The following is a 22454-nucleotide window of genomic DNA, read 5'->3' as shown; positions in this document are numbered from 1 at the left end:
TGCACCAGCCTTGTATTCCCATGAGTTTATTCTTAAAATGCATGAATGGTTAAATATCCTAATATATATCATATGAATGTATCATTTTCTTCATACTGTAAGACATTTCAAAAATCCAACATTACTTTCTGGGGCACCTGGGTGGCTTAGTCAGTTAAGTGTCTGACACTTAATCTCGGCTCAGGTCATAATCTCCTACTTCATGAGATCAAGCCCCATGTTGGGCTCTTCACTGGGTTGGAGCCTGCTTGGGATTCTCTCTGTCCCTCTCTCTGCCCCTCTCCTGCTCATTCTCTCTCTCTCTCTCTCTCTCTCTCTCTCAAAATAAACAAACATTTAAAAAAATAATAAAAACTAATATGTGTAGTTTTAATTATTTGTTGTATATACACAGTGAAAGATAAAGGTAAGGAGTAGATTCACGAAACTAAGGACATGATGTTACGATATGAATACATGTACAATATTTGGAAAACATGGGCATGATAGTTTTGTGTGATGTAAATAAAAGCAGTTGACAAGCAAAAATCAGTCACCATATATTTACTTTTTCTTTTAACTAGGCTTTTTTTTAAAATTGTGTATGAGACCTCCAAACATTCAGTAGATATATGCTTTAGTATACTACTGTTCATATAAAGTTGTACTGCAGTAAAGGTTTTCCTATGAGACTGTAATATATTTGCTCTTACGTTTCCTACAGAAACATTCATCTTGATTTTAGTTTAGTTACATACTATTTTTTTTCAAAGTGGAGATATTTGCATGCCTCCAAAACTGATCAGCAATTTCTTTTTTTCAGCTTCTCTTCTTTTTTCAGCCAACCCCTTCTGCTCTACACACACCCTGTGAATTTTCTAGTGTAATTTTCTTTAATCCAATTCATAAGGTTCTGGGCCAAGGATGTCTTGGTTTATGTTTTGTTTGTTTTCTGTGGTTTTAAGAAAGTCTCTAGTATCCTGATAAGTTAGCTGGGAGCTCTTAGGTAAATTAATTTTATGACCAGGAAGAAATACATAGTCTTAATATAAAGAAGTCATTCAATTTTATTGGGTGTTTTTGCAGATACTTTCTATTGGCCTGTGGATGATATTTTCATTTTCTTAACAGTATCCTTCAGAAAATAAGTTTTCTATTTTCATGAAGTCTTGTCAAGTTTTTCCTTTATATATTATTTTTATGTCCTAAAAAAAAGAAAAAATCCTTGCCTAAACCATGGTCCTACACATGATCTGCTATATTTTCTTCTAGAAATTTAGTTTTTACATTTATGTTGCATTTGGGTCACAGTTTTTTTGTTTTTTGTTTTTGTTTGTTTTTGCCTGTGGATGTCCATTTGTTCCTCTGTCATTTGTTGTACAGGCTCTGCTTTTTTGATTGAATTTTCTTTGCTTTTCAAAATCCGTTGACTGTACACGTTTTGCACTATCTGGACTCTCTTCTGTAGAATTGACGTTTGCATCTCTACTTTTCTAATACTGTATTGCCTTGGTCCCTCCACAGTTTCTTGAAATCTGGTAGTGCTGGTTTTCCAACTTTGTTCTTTTTTCAGAATTGTTTTGGCTATTCTGGTTCCTTTGCTTTTCCACATAAATTTTAGAATAAGTTTATTGATTCTCGTCTACACTACCTGAAATAAAACAAAACCCTGCTGGATTTTGACTGAGAATGCATCAGTCTACGGATCAATTTAGGAGGAGTTACATAGCCTCTTTGGATTTTTTTTGTACCCAGTCATGTAGTCACTGAGCAAAAACAGCCTTATTTCCTTCCTTTCCAGTGTGTATGTCTTAATCCGCAGCCCCTGCCCTGCCCTTCCCTTTCCCCTCTCCCAATGCCCTGGTTAAGTACCTTCAGTATGATCAGTATAAGTGATGAAATTGGCCGTCTTTGTTTTTTTCTTACTGTTATTGGTAGTCTTTCACAAGTAGAAATGTTACTAGCTATAGCTTCCTTTGTAGATGTCTGATAGCAATTTGAGGTTTTTTGTGTTCTTAATTTGCTAAGACTTAAAAAAATCATGTGTTACCCTTGGATTTTGTGGAATGCTTTCTCTATATCTTTTGAAATTATCATGTTGTTTCCTGTGTAGTCTGTAAATATGGTGAATTACATTGATTTTTTTTAAAAAGTGTTGATCACTGTGTGTTCCCAGCATAGACTCACTGCTCACTTGGTCATGATATATTATCCTTTTCATGTCTTGCTTAAATTAAATTACTTAACATTTTGTTGGTTTTTGAATCTATCTTTATGAGGAATGTTTGCATTTTTCTTACAATGTCTGGTTTTTATGAAAAGTGCCTGTTTTTTATACAAGTTAATGCTGGACTCATAAAACGAACGATCCCTTTTCTGTTTTTGAAAGGAGTTGTGTAAAATTGATTAGTTAAATATTCGACAGTACTCACCACTGAGTCATGCTGAGTCTGGAGTTTTCTTGGAGAAAATGTTTCCAATTTATTTTATAGTGAAAGATGATTCAGGTTTTCTGTTTCTTCTTGAGTGAGATTTGGCAGTTTGCATCTTGACGGAATTTGTTCATTTCATCTATGTTGTCGAATTATTTGTATTATTTCCTTATTATCATCTTAATGTTGATGGGCTCTAGTTCGATTCCTGTTTTCGTTTCTGATATTGATAATTGTTATTTATTTATGGCTAGAAGTTTATCATTTTTTTTTGGTATTTTCAGAAAACTGACATGAAGCTTTCTCCTACACCTCAATCCTATTCTAACACTATCCAAAATTAGTGTCAGACTCACAGGTTTAGCTACTCAGTACCATAACATTGCCCTCACTTCAGAGCGCACAGTTGCAAGTTGCCGCACTTCTGTCAGATTTGGGTACAAATTCAGGGGTTCTCACAGCACACTCCTCAGTTTTGGTAGTTTGTAAAAATGACACATAGAACCCAGGTAAAACGCTTAACACTTACGGATTTATTATAATGTATATAACTCAGGAACAGCTAAATGGAATAGATACATGGGCAAAGTGTGTCGTAGGGGGTTTGTAAGGTTGGGTGTCTGTGAATGGGTTTGAACGTCAAGGGTTCTGTGTTATCACCGTTGCATACACCAGAATTTAGCCGTTTGTTAAATATATTAGCTGAATTCTTACTCATTTGTATGTTGCCAGTGTCTGTTCTCAAGTTCTGCCATAGGAAAGTCAAGCTCTTATTCTGTCTCGTTGGAGGTGCCTATCTTTCCTGGATTTCCAGCTCTGTAATGGGTTTATGTGACTTTATAGTTAGTTTTACTTTTTCTCGTTAATTTGGGGGCAGTATTTTCTCCAGATTTTTATATCTTAGGCATAAGCAGAACTTGAGAGCATTTAACTTTGATGTGTAAGAATTAGTTGACTGAATTTCAAGTTTTGAAAATCATAATTAGTAGAAAATGTTTAAATAGCACCATTTGAAGATATGAAAAACCAGAGCTTATTCCATGTGATACTCAAATATTTTAGTCCATAGCTTCAAAACCACCTGTTCGATTACTTGTCCTTTAGTTTTCTATTGGAAGGGAAGTCATTTTTGATTTTGTGTCAAATGGAAGACAGTTAGAATGACTCAGGAAGAATGGAGACCATTTGCTACAAAATGAAACAGTGAAAACCAAGAGTTTAATTACTGTGTTAGCTCTCTTGTATTGTGGTGGTTACTTTTTTAAAAATTTAAGATGGATTAATTTTTAATCATCTCTCTTTTTCTGCAGGGGTGCTTTCCAGACAGGCCAAGGTCCTCTTGATGCCCAAGTAAAGCTCTTAGAATTTACCCTGGAGCAGAATTTTGAAGTTGTTTCAGTTAGTACTATTTCTGCTGTAATAGAGTCTGTCACCTTTTTAGTGCACCACTATATCACTTGCTCAGACAAAGTGATGTCTCGAAGTGGATCAGATAGCTCGGTGGGTGCTCGAGCATGCTTTGGGGGACTCTTTGCCAACCTTATTCGTCCAGGCGATGCAAAAGCAGTTTGTGGCGAAATGACAAGAGATCAACTCATGTTTGATTTGTTAAAACTGGTTAACATTCTAGTACAGCTGCCTCTTTCGGGCAATAGAGAATACAGTGCAAGAGTTTCTGTGACCACCAATACTACAGACAGTGTTTCAGATGAGGAAAAAGTCTCCGGAGGCAAAGATGGTAATGGAAGCAGTAGTAGTGTTCAAGGATCACCTGCATATGTTGCTGACTTAGTGTTAGCCAACCAACAGATTATGAGCCAGATTTTGTCTGCTCTGGGCCTGTGTAATAGCAGTGCCATGGCGATGATAATTGGTACGTATTGAGAATGTTTAATCTTACGCTTGTTTTTGGTATTGTATCTCTTTGTTTTAGCAACATATAGATTGATTTTTTATTACTTTATAGTGTAAGGCTACTTCATTGCAAACTTCTTAGCAAGCTGTAAGTGGAAACTTCTAGAGAGTGGCTTCCTTCTATCAATAGGTGAAATAGAAATGATGAAGAATTTTAAGTGTGAATTTTTAAATACCATAATATGCTAATCAAATAACTTGTAATTTGTTATATTAAGAAAAAAATCAGTCTCACTGGTCAGGCACCATACTTCATAATCACACATCTCTGATGTGTTAAAGATGAAGAATTTCACATCAAATTTTATATTAGGGAACCTTATTGATTCCCACTTTTTAAAAAATGTGAGGTGTAAAATTTTATCCAAAGTGGAACAGTTTCTATGACACATACATCAGTGTAAAATTTCTGTATTGTTGCTTAACTTTTCTACCTGTTTGAAAGCTGTTATATTGTACTTCTGTAAACTGTGACAAAATTAATCCCATTGATTCCATTCTGTTTTTTCTTTCTTTGTGTATGGGAAACAACCATCCTATCTTGTTTTTAATTCGATGTCTTGAAGCATAGTTATGTAACAATACCACTTATTTTTCTCTCCATTTCCTTTCTTCTTGGTATATGGCTTATATGTAAGATGATATTCCTCAGTCATATAACAGAGCAACTTATTTTTATTGTTAGCAACATTAGAGGTATCTCATGTAAGAAGATGGCCAAAAACATGCTTTACTGAATGCTATGATGAATATCCCAATCTCTCGTATATGTATACACACATGTATTTATATACACATCCACATATACATATATGTAGCTGTTATATACCCATCCTTCAGTGGTTTCAGGACAAATGACTTTTCTATTTTAATTATTACTGGTTTTTAAGTATATACTGTATTTTAAAAATGTGTAATCTTTTTATTTAAACTAGGGGCAAGTGGATTGCATCTTACCAAACATGAGAACTTTCATGGTGGATTAGATGCTATATCAGTTGGGGATGGATTGTTTACCATACTGACAACCCTCAGTAAAAAAGCTTCTACGGTCCACATGATGCTGCAGCCAATTTTAACTTACATGGCCTGTGGATATATGGGCAGACAAGTAAGTTCAATCTGGCAACTATTTCAGTAATTTAAATAGTTTCTGGCAATGGGGACAGAGAAGTATTTATAGGACAAAGACAGAGGATTCATATATTGGAAAAAGAGCAGCAGCATCAAGTAAGACCTATAGACTATTAAATAAAGTTTGAATGTAGTTTTTTGAGTCCATGTTGTGAAAAATCACCACAGTGATCTAAGAATAAAACATTAAACATAATCTTAAATTTTAGGTTGTTTTCCTGTTATCTCAAGAAGAAGTTTTCTTTTCCCTAGAAATAGCATAGTGGAATACCAAAATGCTCTCTGTAGATGTTACATACAAAAGTTTAATGCAACTAATTTTTCAAGCTATGATGCATGTTTGTTTAGTTTCCTTTCAGCCAAAAAGGATTTGGGTGATTTTAAAAGAAAAATCGGTTCGAATATTACTGCTTTTTGATTTTCCTTCTTATAAAATGAAATTGTAGGAACCAGTGTGATGCTTTTAACTTCTAGTCCATTTACTGCATTTTTTCAAATGCAGGTTTTAAAATGTACTTTCTTAAGGAGTATTTTGTATGTCGGTGTAAATCACCATTTTCTTAAATTGTCATTGCATATATATGTGCACATATTTCTCCATTAATGGAAAGATATTTGAGAAGAATCAGTTTTTAAATGAAATTAGTGTCTAATGGAAAACAAAATCAATGCACATTAAGGTCGAAAATGATAATACTAGATAAAGACAGATGCTTAATTTAAAAAATACTCTCAGTTCAGAAAAAAAGCTATACTTCCTTGTTGATTCAGTAAGATTTCTTAGGTCTTTTGGCAGATATGTTGAATTTGTGATTTAGATTAAGGCTATAATTTTAGAATACTTAACTATAAAAGAATATTACAGTTAATATGTTAATTGTCCTCATTACAGGAAGTTAATAATCACTGTTACAAAGTCACAGTACATATGTGGTTTTCTTTAGGGCTCTCTCGCTACTTGCCAGTTATCTGAACCATTACTGTGGTTTATTTTGAGAGTATTGGATACCAGTGACGCCTTGAAAGCATTCCATGATATGGGTAAGATAAATTCCACAAATTGTCATTTAAGTGTACGCATTTGACAGTGTATGTTGTCATTTTTGTAGTCTTCTGTGAAAGGTGACTGAATGTCACACTGTCTTATTTTCATTTGGTGTTCTTTGTAAATTAGGTGGAGTTCAGCTCATTTGCAACAATATGGTTACTAGTACAAGGGCTATTGTAAACACTGCAAGAAGTATGGTATCAACTATTATGAAGTTTCTTGATTCTGGTCCCAATAAAGCTGTTGACAGCACTTTGAAAACAAGAATACTAGCTTCTGAGCCTGACAATGCAGAAGGGATCCATAACTTTGCACCCCTGGGTAAGAAAAGAATTACTAAATCTTATTGATATGAACTTACATATTTTATTAGCTGGTATGAAGCAGAAATAGTTCTTGAAGTAAGTTGATCATGTGATAATATCACCAAACAAGTGATTTTAAAGGTAGTGGTTTTTGAAACAGTCTGTTGATTAGAAGGAAGTTTTTAATAGCTCCCATTTTAATGATCTCCTTTGTTTGTATTTCCGAGTTAAATAGTAACACCTTTTGTGAAACGGAATAGCAGATTTTTGTGTCTGTTTTCACCATAAATGTTAATCAGTTTAAAGAACTTGTTCCATCTTATTTTGAGTTATTTTTTAAGAAGCTTCCGTTTTAGGTGGGTACTCCTTTTCCCAGTTTATTGTGCTAGATTTGTTATTACCTTAGTTTTCATTTGACGTGTGAATATAAAGAAATTAGGCAACGACTAATAATGAACTTATCACCTTGCAGGTTGACTGGCTGTCTTGATATTTTGTAAATACTGTGACAAATCGTGTTAAACACACACTAATAAATATGTTTGTAGCATCAAATGTTTATGATTTTAGCTAATTTTTCTGGTTCAGTGATTAGATAGTTCTCGATAGTTTATTTGGGTTCTTTTACAGAATTTTTATGATTTTTATAATATCTTCTGTAGGTACAATTACATCTAGCAGTCCAACTGCCCAACCAGCTGAGGTGCTTTTACAGGCCACGCCTCCTCACAGGAGGGCTCGCTCTGCTGCGTGGTCCTACATCTTCCTGCCGGAGGAGGCTTGGTGTGACCTCACCATTCATCTTCCTGCAGCAGTGCTTCTTAAAGAGATACATATCCAGCCTCACCTTGCATCTCTTGCGAGTGAGTAGTTTTTTTTGTAAAGAAACGTATGAAAATAAACTGTAATGTAGGAACACTTAAAAATGAGAGAAAATATTTAGTAAACAGTGATACATTTAGGTATGATTCCCAGATTGCTTAATTTTGAAGTTTTTTGTGTAATATTCAACATTACCACCAAATCATTTCCCATGAAATGAATTGACATAGCTATTCCCCTTAAACAAATAGAATGTTTCATGAAATCCAAACCAACCTATTTCAGTTATATATAATTTTTCCTTGCCTTTCTCCCCAAATTTATTAAGCTATAGCATTAACTTGAAATGAGTTAGTTTACACACCTGTAGATAGCAGGCGTACTTTCTCTAGCCCCATCCTCAGTGCCAGTCCTTCAGTGGGAAATTAGCTTGGATTTATGTGTTGTTCCCTCCCCCCCCGTTGTAAGATAATTACATGTACACAATTTTTTATTTTAATAACTTGACTGTAATATTTAATATTTTTAATATTTGAGTGTGATTTTTTAAATTTGTACTATATTGAGTATCATTCATTTGGTGCTTTTTCATTGAATATATTTTGTTTTCACTTTGCAAGGTGTAAATAATTGAAAAGAGTTTTTAGGAAAGAAGTTTTACATTAAGAGGAAAAAGAACTCTTCCAGGTATTCATAAAGGAATCTGAAATACTATTTTGCACTTTTGATCCCAGATTCTTTCAGTATAAGCATAGTGATTTTGGGGCGCCTGGGTGGCTCAGTTGGTTGAGTAACCAACTCTTGATTTCGGATCGGGTCGTGATCCCAGTGTCCTGGGATTGAGCCCCACGTTGGGCTCTGTGCCAAGGATAGAGCCTGCTTGGGATTCTCTCCCTCTGCCCCTCTCCCCACTCACATGCTCTTGCTCTAATAATAAAAAAAAAAATAGTGATTTTTAAATGTTTGTTTATTTTTATTTTTTTTCTTTTTTTTTTCTTTTTTCTTTTTTTTTTTAATTTTTTTTTTTTCAACGTTTTTTATTTATTTTTGGGACAGAGAGAGACAGAGCATGAACGGGGGAGGGGCAGAGAGAGAGGGAGACACAGAATCGGAAACAGGCTCCAGGCTCCGAGCCATCAGCCCAGAGCCTGACGCGGGGCTCGAACTCACGGACCGCGAGATCGTGACCTGGCTGAAGTCGGACGCTTAACCGACTGCGCCACCCAGGCGCCCCAATGTTTGTTTATTTTTAGAGAGAGAGAGAGAGAGAGACAGAGTATGAGCGGGGGAGGGTCAGAGAGGGAAGGAGACACAGAATCGGAAGCAGGCTCCAGGCTCTGAGCTGTCAACACAGAGCCTCATCTGGGGCTTGAACACACGAACCGTGAGATCATGACCTGAGATGAAGTCTTAAACTTAACCAACTGAGCCACCCAGGTGTCCCAAAGCACTTTGTTTTTGGTATATTATTCTTTTCCAAATTACTTACAACCCTAAGCCGTAACATATTAATCAAATGTCCCACATTGTGGGTGATAATTCTGAGTAATAGAAATAATAGAGTAATTGCTAATTTGGCAGTTTTTTTCTTGCAGAGACTCAAGTTATGTAAATGTGGATTACATATCTTCAGTTATTTTTATTTAGGGGAATGTTACAATTTTTAAAATATTATTTTTGTTACATTGTAGATCTCATATCTTATGTTGGAAAATAGCTCCAAAATCAGTCCTGGTGAAAGTCAATGACAAAGTATGACGTGGCATATAAATTATCTGTTTGCAAGTTCATAATATAACTGACAGCTGCTCTTTTACTGGGATTTCTGCTAAACCATGAAGTCCAGTTCACATTTTCTTTAATAAGTTTTCACTCTTCTCTTCCTCCAGCCTGCCCGTCCTCTGTGTCCGTTGAAGTGAGTGCAGATGGGGTAAACATGCTCCCTTTGTCCACTCCTGTCGTCACCAGCGGCCTCACCTACATAAAAATTCAGCTGGTAAAAGCTGAAGTAGCTTCTGCTGTCTGCCTTAGACTTCATCGCCCCCGAGATGCCAGCACATTAGGCCTGTCACAAATTAAATTACTGGGCCTCACTGCTTTTGGTACCACTTCTTCGGCAACAGTTAATAATCCCTTTCTTCCATCTGAAGATCAGGTATCCAAAACAAGGTATGTTTTATTTCTCATTCTTTTTTGTTAATGATTTATTTATTTATTTACTTATTTTTACTTTTTAATATTATTTTTTATTTTTTTAAATTTACATCCAAATTAGCATATAGTGCAACAGTGATTTCAAGAGTAGATTCCTTAGTACCCCTTACCCATTTAGCCCATCCCCCCTCCCACAACCCCTCCAGTAACCTTCAGTTTATTCTCCATATTTATGAGTCTCTTCTGTTTTGTCCCTCTCCCTGTTCTTATATTATTTTTGTTTCCCTTCCCTTATGTTCATCTGTTTTGTATCTTACAAAGTCCTCATAGGAGTGAAGTCATGTGATTTTTGTCTTTCTCTAATTTCACTTAGCATAATACCCTCCAGTTCCATCCATGTAGTTGCAAATGGCAAGATTTCACTCATTTTGATTGCCGAGTAATACTCCATTGTATATATATACACCACACCTTTATCCATTCATCCATCGATGGACATTTGGGCTCCTTCCATACTTTCGCTATTGTTGATAGTGCTGCTATAAATGTTGGGGTGCATGTGTCCTTTCGAAACAGCACACCTGTATCCCTGGATAAATGCTTAGTAGTGCAATTGCTGGGTCATAGGGTAGTTCTATTTTTAGTTTTTTGAGGAACCTCCATACTGGTTTCCAGAGTGGCTGCACCAGCTTGCATTCCCAATGTTTTATTTATTTTTGAGAGAGAGTGTGAGCATGTGTGAGCAGGGAAGGGGCAGAGAGAGATGGGGACAGAGGATCTGAGGCAGACTCCACAGTGACAGCAGGGAGCTCATGTGGGGCTTGAGTCCATGAACCGTGAGATCATGACCTAAGCTAAAGTCAGATACTCAACCAGCTGAGCCACCCAGGCACCCCTTATGTCTGATTCTTAAAAAAAGCTTTCTGAGCTTTTTATGAAATTATTTATTCTATGGTTTCTGTTTTAGGGCTTAGGAAGTCCTTTGTTCCATAGGTAGTTTATACAGCGCTGTAATTTTATTAGATGTAAGAGAGATAATGATTCTTTAGAACCAGAACTTGGAGGGTGGTTAAAATTGAAATTTATGTGTGTTTAATTCTTGAGGTATGTACAATGTGTAGTATCTGTGGGTATGGATTTCTGTTCTTTGGATCAGAGTCTAATATATGAATTTCCACATGCCTGTCACCAGGATACATCTGAGCCATACAAATTGACCATATAGACAGAGACCTAGTCTTGTATGATAATTCCTAAATGGCAATGAGTGGAAAGGTTAGATTTGAGCCATACAAATTGACCAAATAAACAAGGACCTGAATATGTCCTTTAATTCACATTTATCTGGTATATTTTGATAGTTGAAAATGTTATACACTGGTTCTATTGAAAGTTTTGCCTGATAAGAAAATTTGGGTTTTTTTATTCTCAAGCTGCCAAGACTTTATAGTTTCACAAGGCTATAATCCTATGCATTTTATATTTAAACATATATGTGTATATATAAAAAAAACATTTTCTGACTGGGCACCTGGCTGGTTCAGTCAGGAGAGCATGTGACCCTTGATCTTAGGGTCATGAATTCAAGCTCCACATTGCACGTGGAGCCTATTTTAAAAAAATACAAAAAAGTTTTTTGACTGGTTGAACAAAAGGCAAGTAGTTCCTAAATGCTGTTAGTGGTTAAGTATTTTTATTTGTTACACTATGGAGGAAACTTAACTGTGTTTAAGTCCTTCTTCATGTTCTAGCATTTTTTAAACGAAGATTTGTGTTATTTATGAGACACAACATGCTGATTTTTCAATTTTGTTTTACCCCAGAAATAATCTGAGCTACTTGAATTTACCACGTAAGCTGCTTTGTGTTGTCTTTTTCAGTATCGGCTGGTTACGGTTATTGCATCATTGCCTTACTCACATAAGTGATCTGGAAGGAATGATGGCGAGTGCGGCTGCACCTACTGCTAATCTGCTGCAGACTTGTGCTGCCTTACTGATGTCCCCGTACTGTGGGATGCACTCACCCAACATTGAGGTTGTGCTTGTAAAGATAGGACTGCAGTCCACAAGGATTGGCCTGAAGCTCATAGACATTCTCCTGAGAAACTGTGCAGCATCAGGCAGTGATCCTACAGGTGACCACCGTTAACTTTGATATTTTAATTTTTACCTATCTGCAAAACAGTGACAGTTACTTAATCACTTAATCTTTGTGATGAAATCTGTTTCTGAAATTAATTTCCATTATGGCTTCAATGTCCTTGGAGTTTTTTTGTTGTTGTTGCTGTAATTTATGGAAGTGTAATTTTTAATTAACAATTTAAAATTAAATTGAGCAAATGTTCCTATACCATTTGCTTATTTAGCAAACTTTCTTTTGGTTCTTTATTGCAAGATCTAAACAGCCCTTTACTTTTTGGAAGACTGAATGGACTCTCTTCCGATTCTACGATAGATATTCTTTACCAGCTTGGAACAACTCAGGATCCTGGAACAAAAGACAGGTATATGTTGATCTTGTTTTTTTGTTTTGTTCTGTTTCTTTTTTTCCTTTTTTAAAATTAATTAATTTTTTAATATTTATTTATTTTGAGAGAGAGAGAGAGAGAGAGTGAGTGGGGGTGAGACAGAGAGACAGGGAGACAGAGAATCCCAAGCAGGCTCCATGCTGTCAGCACAGAGCCCGATGCAGGGCTTGAACTCATGGACACTGAGATCACTGTGTATTATTTAAGGACACACTTACACACAGTTATGTGATAGCGAACGTTACTTCTAATACTTTCTCCTTAGGTTGTTTCGTAAAAGTCAAGACTGTTGATTATATTGGACATATACCTGTATGCTTTACATGATATAACTTCTAGAAACTTTTGTGAACATTAAACATCAATTTTTATGTATTTGGACATATCTTAAGCAAATTTGAATGGAAATAGAATTATAATCAGTATTACTTTTGACAAATGGAATGGAATAAAATATTACAGGTTTTGAAATGTTTATTTACTTCAAGAGAGAGCACAAGTGAGGAAGGGGCAGAGAGAGAGGGAGAGAGAGAATCCCAAGCAGGTTCCATGCTGTCAACACAGAGCCCAATGCCGGGCTCAGTCGCACAAACGATGAGATCATGACATGAATCGAAATCAAGAGCCAGACGTTTAAGTGACTGAGCCACTCAGGTGCCCCAAAATATTACATGTTTTTATGTGAACCATGTTGTTAGGAGATCTTTGTTAAGTTGTGGTGCTGTCAAATCATACAATCTTAGGTAGCATTTACTACCTGTGTATGAATATTAGAATATTGTGTCCATATTAGGCACCTAGATTATTTTGACAAAAGTAATGTTTTTTTTTATTACTTATTATTTGTAATATTCATTGACAGCTTTTCATTAGCTCTCTACCTTCTATCTCCTTCCTACTGCAAGGTGAAATGTTGTCATACAAAGTAAATAATATTTGAACATCTCACCTAAATATTTAGTGATGGTTTACATATAGGTAATTTTGGATGGGTTTTACTAATGTACCTTTTCTTTGATGTCTTCTACCTCCACATTGAGAAGAACTTCCCAAGTATTTTTGAGACACGTTTTTGTTGACAAATTTTGGGTGATGATTTGTCATTCTCTTGTTTTATATATATCATATATCAGTACCAGAATACCATTTATAGAATGTGTGACTCCATAAACAATTAATCTTTACTATTTTCTGAGTTAATGCTATCCTTTAATATTTTGGTTAATATTCAAGAAAATCATTTGATATTTTGTTAGTTTGTTTATAAGTTATTAACAAATCATTAATTTTGTGGGTACTTAACTCATTTTATTGGTATTTACTGAATAGTTGCTGTGTGCGTGGCACTGCGCTAGATACTAGAGTATCCAAGTTCATTGAATCCAGCTTTTTGCCTTGTATTGGGGAGACAGAATAGTGTCACTCACAAGGGACAATTTACATAGGTCAGACTTGGGGATTTGGGGTAGTGTCAGGCGTGGCAGGTGCCTAGTAAATTTTGATACTTTAATCACTGATAATGTAATAAGCTTTAACTTATTTTAGGCTGGTTGCTTTCATACTCTCCGATGAAGAATGTTCAAATGGCATTTAATGAAGTAAATTTATTTCCAGCATGGTAACTTCAAGATATTAAATAAGCTGAATTCTTTTCTATAAAGCTTTTTGCTTCACATAAGTAATATTATTATATTTAAAAATAGATTGGAATTTTTTGGAATATTTTTTTTGATGTTTCTTTTTGAGAGAGAGACAAAGTGTTAGTGGGGGAGAGGCACAGAGAGAGGGAGACACAATCGGAAGCAGCCTCCAGGCTCTGAGCTGTCAGCACAGAGCCTGACGTGGGGCTCGAACCCACATACTGTGAGATCATGACCTGAGCTGAAGTGGGATGCTAAACTCACTCAGCCACTTGGGCGCCCCTGGAATATTTTTTGATAGAATAAATTGTGCCAAATTCAAATTATAATGGCTAATGAGGTAAGAAAGAATTAAAAAATTAATTTTATTTTTTTAATGCTTATTTATTTTGAGAGAGAGACAGAGAGCGAGCAGGGCAAAGGCAGAGAGAGAGAGAGGGAGACACAATCTGAAGCAGGCTCCAGACTCTGAGCTATTAGCATAGAGCCCGATGTAGGGCTTGAACCCACGAACAGTGAGACCATCACCTGAGCTGAAGTCGGACGCCTAACGCACTTAGACACCCAGGCCACCCCATAAAATATTAATTTTAAATATTTTTCTAGAACAACTTTCTTAAAATATCTTACAATTATTTAATTCTTTAATAGTTCTTTGTGGTTTTTTTTGTCATAGGAAAACTACCCTAAATAAAATTGTTCTCACTGCATAATACTTTTTAAAACATAAATGTTTTAGAACTGATATAATAACAAAATTATTGGCTTCCGCACACTGAGAAAATTTTACTCTTTCCCAATTACCTCATCTGCTTTCTCTTTTTCTGACTTATATTTATTTCCAATCATATGAAATTTAAAGGGTCTTGTCCGGGGGCGACTGGGTGGCTCAGTTGGTTAAGCATCTGACTCTTGGTTTCATCTCAGGTCATGATCTCATGGTTCGTGAGTTTGAGCTCCACGTCGCTTCATGCCCACAGTGCAGGACCTGCTTTCTTTCTATCCCTCTCTCTCTGCCCTTCCCTCCCTCTCTCCCTCCCTCTCTGTCTCAAAATAAATAAATAAAAACTTAAAAATATATATTAAAAAAAACAGTAAAATAAGGGGTCTTGTTCAGAGCAGAGAAGGGGTTTAAGTAGCATTATATACCTTCCTACCCCCATTTCTTGTAACCTGAAGCAAAGAATCTTATAAACTCCAAAGCCATATTGCTTTAAAAGATGTTACTCTATGGGGCGCCTGGGTGGCTCAGTCGGTTGAGCGTCTGACTTCAGCTCAGGTCACCATCTCGTGGTCCATGAGTTCGAGCCCTGCGTCGGGCTCTGGGCTGATGGCTCAGAGCCTGGAGCCTGATTCCGATTCTCTGTCTCCCTCTCTCTCTGCCCCTCCCCCGTTCATGCTCTTTCTCAAAAATAATAAATGTTTAAAAAAAAAATTAAAAAAAAAAAGATGTTATTCTCTGGGCGCCTGGGTGGCTCAGTCAGTTAAGTGTCCGACTCTTCATTTCAGCTCAGGTCACGATCTCACAGTTTCGTGAGTTCAGACCCCTACAGTGACTCTGTAGAGCCTCCTCCAGATTCTCTCTCTCTCTCTCTCTCTCTCTCTCTCTCTCTCTCATCTTCTCCCCTGCTCATGCTCTCTCTCAAAATAAATAATAAACTTAAAAAAAATTTTTTTTAAATGTTGTTCTCAGTATTCCTCCCAACTCCAGGGTATTAAGGGTAGGGTGACACTTGAGAAAAAGTACTTACGTTGGGGCTATATTCTGTTGTCAGAGTGCAGGGGGGTGGGTGACTGCTAGTAGTATTTAATGGTTGGGGGCCAGGGGAGTAAGACATGCTGTGTTGCATGAGATTCTGCACAATAAAGAATTAGCCCCAGATTACTATTCTGGGTTGTGTGGATTTGTTATAAGATGAAAGAAAATTTACAGGAGACCATGAATTTGTTAAGTTTTGTATCCTGTAAGTCCAGATATTTATAGGGTTTTTTTGGTAAGTGAGTTAAGAAATTACCCAATGTTTATTTGCATAACATAAATTATATGTTATCATATGTTATTTCAAACATTTTCATCAGTTAAGATTAGTAAGGTTATTGGAGAAGTAGAACTACTATGTCCATTTTGCTTACATAAGTTCCTTTTCCTTCCTAGTTTAGATTAAAAGTACCAAGAACATTAGTATATGACTCTCATAAATACAGTGCTTACTTGAAATGGTGGTATTTATCCATATTAAATGTCAGTTGTGGTATAATTGGTTATTTGAATTCATTTTCTTTTAAGAATTCAGGCCTTGTTAAAATGGGTCAGTGATTCTGCAAGAGTGGCTGCTATGAGGAGAAGTGGCAGGATGAGCTACATGTGCCCTAACTCTTCGACAGTAGAGTATGGTCTTCTCATGCCATCTCCTTCTCATTTGCACTGTGTAGCAGCAATTCTGTGGCATAGTTATGAACTGCTTGTAGAGTACGATTTACCAGCGCTGCTGGACCGAGACCTCTTTGAGTAAGTACGATTTTTGAAATCCTTTTTTCTCCGTTAGCAGATTGTTACAGGTTTTCACTTGATGAAATGGTATTTTATATGCTTGTTTGGATACTAATAATACTTTGAAAGTAGTAGTTACGTAGAATCATGTATAATTTTGAAATTAGGTGCTTACAAATTTAATTAGATTTATCTCCACTAAGAAGAAATATTAGTGTCATTGCTTGCTTTCTCCCACCTAAAATTGAAGAGTTTAATGTATGTGTTCCTACAGGTCATAGTATTTATTCTTTTTTGCAAATTTACCCACCAGACTTTTTTATTGGGCTTGTGCACATGCCAACGGGGGAGGGACAAGGAAGAGAGAAAATCTCAAGCAGATTCCATCCCCAGCATGGAGCCCAACACGGGGCTCAGTCCCACAACTGTGAGATCATGACCTGAGCCGAAATCAAGAATGGGACGCTTAACCGACTGAGTCACCCAGGCACCCCCAGATTGTTTTTTTATCCTTAATGTACAGCTATTTAAGGAGTAAATTATAATTGGAAATTGTGAAAGACTTACTACTTTAGAGAGTTTTTAATGGTTAGTTGTTTTTACTACTTTCTAGTTATCTGATAGGATTGTTCTTTTGGCAGTTTCCACTTACCCACATTTCTTTATCATACTTAGGGCTTTGCTGAACTTAGCGCCTGTAATTGCTAAGTCTATAACAGAATATTATATTTATTTCTGAGGAGTTCCATGACCTAATAAAAGACTGGCCTTTTGTCCTTTTTAGTCTGTCATTTTCATATTTGGTCTTCTCAATTGGCATAACCCAGGAGTTATTAATGAAACTTACTAATAGTTTTTGATTTGCAAACGTGAATTTTAAGCCATCAATCATGTCAAATTCAATCTGAACATCTCTTTTGTGTAATTTTTCAATGTTTCTTTCTTTCTTTCTTTCTTTAAGTTTATTTATTTATTTTGAGAGACTGCGCAAATGTGGAGGGGCAGAGGGAGAGAGAGAATCCCAAGCAGGTTCCACCTTGTCAATGCAGAGCCTGATGCTGGGCTGAAACTCAGGAACCATGAGATCATGGCCTGAGCTGAAATCAAGAGTTGGACACTTAACTGACTGAGCCACCCAGGCACAACTCCACTTTTTCTTTATGTAACTTTTTTGAGGTCACACATAGAGCGGTAGATACATTTAAATACAGATCTCTTGATTTTCTGTACTGGTTTTACAAGTCTAATCTAACTTCATCTGCCTAAATACCTAAATAATGTATATCAAAGCAGTCATCATGAAATCTTACAGTATTCTATGTCAAATAAAACATATACTTTTATAGCTGTCATCATTTTATACAGTGTATGTTGATTTCTAATATTACTATTGGAAAAATGAGGTCTTTCTAAAGATACGTATATAATATTAACCTGGTGTCTTTTATTCCCCTAGGTTACTTTTTAATTGGTCCATGTCTCTTCCCTGCAATATGGTTTTGAAGAAAGCTGTTGACAGTCTACTTTGCTCAATGTGTCATATACACCCAAATTATTTTTCTTTGCTCATGGGCTGGATGGGGATTACCCCTCCTCCAGTGCAGTGTCACCACAGACTGTCCATGACTGATGATAGCAAAAAGCAAGATCTTACTTCATCCTTAACAGATGACTCTAAAAACGCACAAGCGCCTCTTGCACTAACTGAATCACATTTGGCAACCCTTGCATCCTCTTCTCAATCTCCAGAAGCTATCAAACAATTATTGGACTCAGGTTTGCCTTCTCTTCTTGTGAGGAGTCTGGCTACTTTCTGCTTCAGTCACATTTCTTACTCAGAAAGCATTGCTCAGTCAATAGATACTTCCCAGGACAAGCTCAGGCGGCATCATGTTGCACAACAATGTAATAAGATGCCTATCACAGCAGACCTGGTTGCTCCCATTCTTAGGTTTTTGACAGAAGTTGGCAGTAGCCATGTTATGAAAGACTGGCTCGGTGGGTCTGAGGTCAATCCACTGTGGACAGCACTTCTGTTTTTATTGTGTCATTCTGGGTCCGCTTCTGGAGGACATAATTTAGGTGCACAACAACAGACTAGTGCAAGATCGGCCTCTCTTTCTTCAGCTGCTCCAACAGGATTGACTACTCAACAGAGGACAGCTATTGAGAACGCCACTGTTGCATTCTTCCTGCAGTGCATTTCATGCCACCCTCATAATCAAAAACTGATGGCCCAGGTAAGATTAGAAATACCGGCTTAAGTTTTAGGCATCTTATTATTTTAATACAATGTTAAATAACACTAATGGAATTAGTTGAGAAAGGGGTATGTATTACAGGTGATAATGAAGATTGGGATACGGTCCATTTAGAGATCTAAATTGAAACTAATTAAAATAAAGTCTTGATATATCTTCCCTCTTCCTCTCAACTGTCACATATTCCTTTTGATGAGATAATGGGCAAATTCACAGCGATTCTAGCTATAGATCATACATTCCTCTTTTTAAACTCATCTCCCCCTGCCCCCCATAAAGAGGACAAACCAGAAGAACAGTATGGGCTGCTGAAAGACGATTGACCACTTGAAGGTGTCATCTCATCTGCAGTGGAGTATTGTATTTTGTTGTAACTGACTTGCTATGACTTTTAGTTTGCTTCTAATGAAGCAGACATTAGGGTAGATTTCAGATAGGAGACTCCTGACAGATCTCACTAAAAATATGAGAGATGATTTTATTGTTTTAAGTCCATGGGGACAAAAATCTTGAAAGCTAGAATTATTACAAGGACGATTCTAGTTGATTTTTGCCAGATTCCGCTCCTTTCTAGCTGTTTTGACCTTTATCTAGAGACAGTTAACATAATTTTCAAGAAATACTGAATGATTTAACTTTATTGAGAAGGATAGCAAGATACTTGAGTGTCTAAAGTATTTAATTATTGCCAAACTTGATCTGCTTAATATGCCTAATTAAAGGAAATGTCTAAATTATCAATTTTAACCAAGGTCATGGATATGAGAATTTGAAAATCTGGTTTGTACCTCTGGGTAGCCTGAAACTTTTGTGTCTTACTGCTTTCTGGCTTAATTATCATCTCTCAGCTTCTTGTTAAGGCTTTGTTTGATATTTTTAATACCCTTTTTTCATAATTTTTATTGCATTGTAAGCACATTGATATTGACTCAAGTTGAAAGTAAGTTGGTTACACCAGGTATTTATGTGAAAACCCTGTAGTAGTAGTTTATCCACAGAAATTTTCTCTGGAGATAATCTTTTTTTTTTTCTTGAAAGTACACAGCTGCAGATAAATAGTGCACTTAATTTTTAAATCTCTTTACTTGCCAGGTCCTCTGTGAACTTTTTCAAACGTCTCCTCAAAGAGGGAACCTTCCAACATCAGGGAACATTTCAGGGTTTATACGTAGATTGTTTTTGCAATTGATGCTGGAGGATGAGAAAGTGACAATGTTTCTTCAGTCTCCCTGTCCAGTGAGTATTTTAACAGTTTAATTAAATCTTAATATTAGCTGTGTATAAAGATATTTTATAATTTCATATCAGAATCTGCAATTACCTCTACATCCTAATTTCTCAAATAGCAAACTGAAACTAGAACAACCTTGGTACTTAATGATAGGACTTACAAGTCTTCTTTGGATAACCCTTCTTGTGATAAATAGCCTAATTATACACTACCATGAAAAGTATAATTTGGTTGGGGGAAAGAGTGACAGATTATTAGGTACAGTGGTGCTAATACAAAAGTTGAGCAACAAATCAGATGTCAAATGTACCACATTAAAAAAAAAAATATTTAATGCTGCTTTTTGAGGGAGGGAGGGGGGAGAGAGAGAGAGAGAAAGAAAGAGAGAAAGCATGAGTGGGGGAGGGACGGAGAGAGAGGGAGACACAGAATTCAACGCGGGCTCCAAGCTTCAAGCTGTCAGCACAGAGCCCGATGTGGGGCTCAAACCTATGAACCACAAGATCATGACCTGAGCCAAAGTTGGATGCTTAACTGACTGAGCTACCCAGGCACCCTTCAAATGTACCATACTTTCAAAAATATATAAAATATACTCTTTATATTTTGTGTGTATCTACACTTTTTATTCTTTTAGAAAAACTTTTGAAATTGTTTTGTAAGGATACATGTTTCCAAAAAATCACTTCTTGATTTCTTTTGAATTTTCAGCTGTATAAAGGTAGAATTAATGCTACAAGCCATGTCATCCAACATCCAATGTACGGAGCAGGCCATAAGTTCCGTACACTTCATTTGCCGGTCTCAACAACGTTATCAGAAGTTCTTGACAGAGTGTCAGGCAAGTCAGATTTAAGTATTAAAATTTTTCTTTAACTTTATGTTACATTATATAAAATTTTTATTATGTTTTGTAACTTTATTTTACTGCATCTACTCACTCAGCAACCATTTCATGAATAGAAAGGTCAGTATGTCTTTACATTTTCAAGCATGAGAAAGAAGCTGATAAAGGAGACAAAGTGTATGTGCACTGCCTTCTAGCACCCATAGTTCTTTTGCTGTGGTGTGTGTTGTGTGGAGAATTGACAGAATGGACAGTTGGAAATGTTGACAAGCCTTGGGAAGCCATTGATGGAATTTTTTCGCAATAAACCGTAGGGCTTTTTTATAATAGGTGATTTGCAGGCTATTAGGTTGGATAACAGGATTCTAAATAATAAATATTTACTAGATCTCAGGAAGAAATGAATGGTCAGGAGATGAAAATGAAGTAGGTAGACTTGATTAGTGACCTTATTATTTATAATAGTGAAGAAAGCAGAGAGAAATTATCCCCTAGGCTTCCTGCCTGTATTCTAAGATGATGGCCTTAAACAGTATACAGGTTATTAAAACACGGGTTTGTATTATATTAAAATATAAGCAGTTTTGATGACAGAATGCAGATCAACTGTAGATAGTTTGATTGCCTGTAGATAGTTTGATTGCCTCTCAGAAATCCTGAGAATGAAATCAGTGAGTGAATTGATTGAGCACCTTCTATGTGTAAGTCCTCAGGCTGTAAGAGTAAGCAAGACCTGTACCCTGCCCCTCAATATTAGGGTCTTACTTATGCTGTTTAAAACGTAAATGAAATTAAATAATGTTTGCATTCTAATATAAATGTAAGTATGTTTCTATCTGTATGCATTAGAAGGGAGTACCTAAGTACTATAGCTGGGAACTTAGGAGTATCTCAGAAAAAAGCTGATGTCCATGTATCAGTGGGAAATACAAAGCTTATTTTGTAATTTCTAAGTTTAGAAAAAAACTGGGTTGAAGAGATTTGGGAGTTGTTACCATCCATAGATGGTAAGTTAAACCATGTGAATGGATGTGATCGCTATGAGAAAATAAGGTAGAAAAGATTCTTTCTTGGTTTTAGTCACTGCAGCCACACAAGTATGTACATAATACTATATAATTCTTTCCTTTTTATAAGTTAAACAATAAAATGTTCAAATACTATTATAATTGTATAAATAACATTTGTTCTTATTTGAAAATGTCTGCCATATCTTGTTACAGCTAAACTTTTTCAAAAATTTGATTTTATAGACTTTTTTTCTATCATAGCCTTGAAATTGTTCCTTGTGTGTGACGAAGAAAAAATGAATAATTAATTTAAATGAAAGAAGGATAAGTGGGCAAGAGTACTGAAGTTCAGTTATTGCTATTTCCTATCGATCATGGGAAAGTATAGACATTATATTACAAAATAACTGGAAATTTAATATTTTTCTTTTTCTTCACTATAAAGGAATACTGTTTTCTAAAATGTCTTATTAGGTCATTAAAAGTAATGACCTTTATTACCTACAAATCTAAAAAATAAATTGATTACTTTCTAAGAATACTACTCCTAGTAAAAAGTCAGACAAAGAGTCATCCTGAGCAAACATGGAAAATTTGCAAGTGCTAATTTAACCTGTATTTAGCAATGCTTTGGTCCTTTAAAGTGTATTTATGAT

At 35.9% G+C, this 22454-nt stretch overlaps 1 protein-coding gene across 7 annotated transcripts in view; it reads left to right on the top strand.

Moving 5' to 3' along the window:
• BIRC6 (baculoviral IAP repeat containing 6) overlaps positions 1-22454 on the top strand; it is a 224931-nt gene that overhangs the window by 129039 nt on the left and 73438 nt on the right. For all 7 annotated transcript variants that reach the window (XR_007462427.1, XM_049652325.1, XM_049652324.1 and 4 more), the window contains 12 exons: positions 3722-4284; positions 5261-5436; positions 6404-6500; positions 6634-6828; positions 7475-7675; positions 9524-9803; positions 11669-11925; positions 12186-12294; positions 16246-16467; positions 17906-18689; positions 19803-19946; positions 20653-20782. Coding sequence is in view for 6 of the 7 variants with exons in the window: in XM_049652325.1 (XP_049508282.1) it covers positions 3722-4284; positions 5261-5436; positions 6404-6500; positions 6634-6828; positions 7475-7675; positions 9524-9803; positions 11669-11925; positions 12186-12294; positions 16246-16467; positions 17906-18689; positions 19803-19946; positions 20653-20782 (3158 nt within the window). In the remaining variant the exon portion in view is untranslated. The remainder of the gene's footprint in view (positions 1-3721; positions 4285-5260; positions 5437-6403; positions 6501-6633; positions 6829-7474; positions 7676-9523; positions 9804-11668; positions 11926-12185; positions 12295-16245; positions 16468-17905; positions 18690-19802; positions 19947-20652; positions 20783-22454) is intronic.

The sequence above is a fragment of the Panthera uncia genome, assembly GCF_023721935.1.
Source record: "Panthera uncia isolate 11264 chromosome A3 unlocalized genomic scaffold, Puncia_PCG_1.0 HiC_scaffold_12, whole genome shotgun sequence".
In the NCBI taxonomy this organism is placed as follows: domain Eukaryota; kingdom Metazoa; phylum Chordata; class Mammalia; order Carnivora; family Felidae; genus Panthera; species Panthera uncia.
This window is presented reverse-complemented; position numbering and strand designations above follow the sequence as displayed.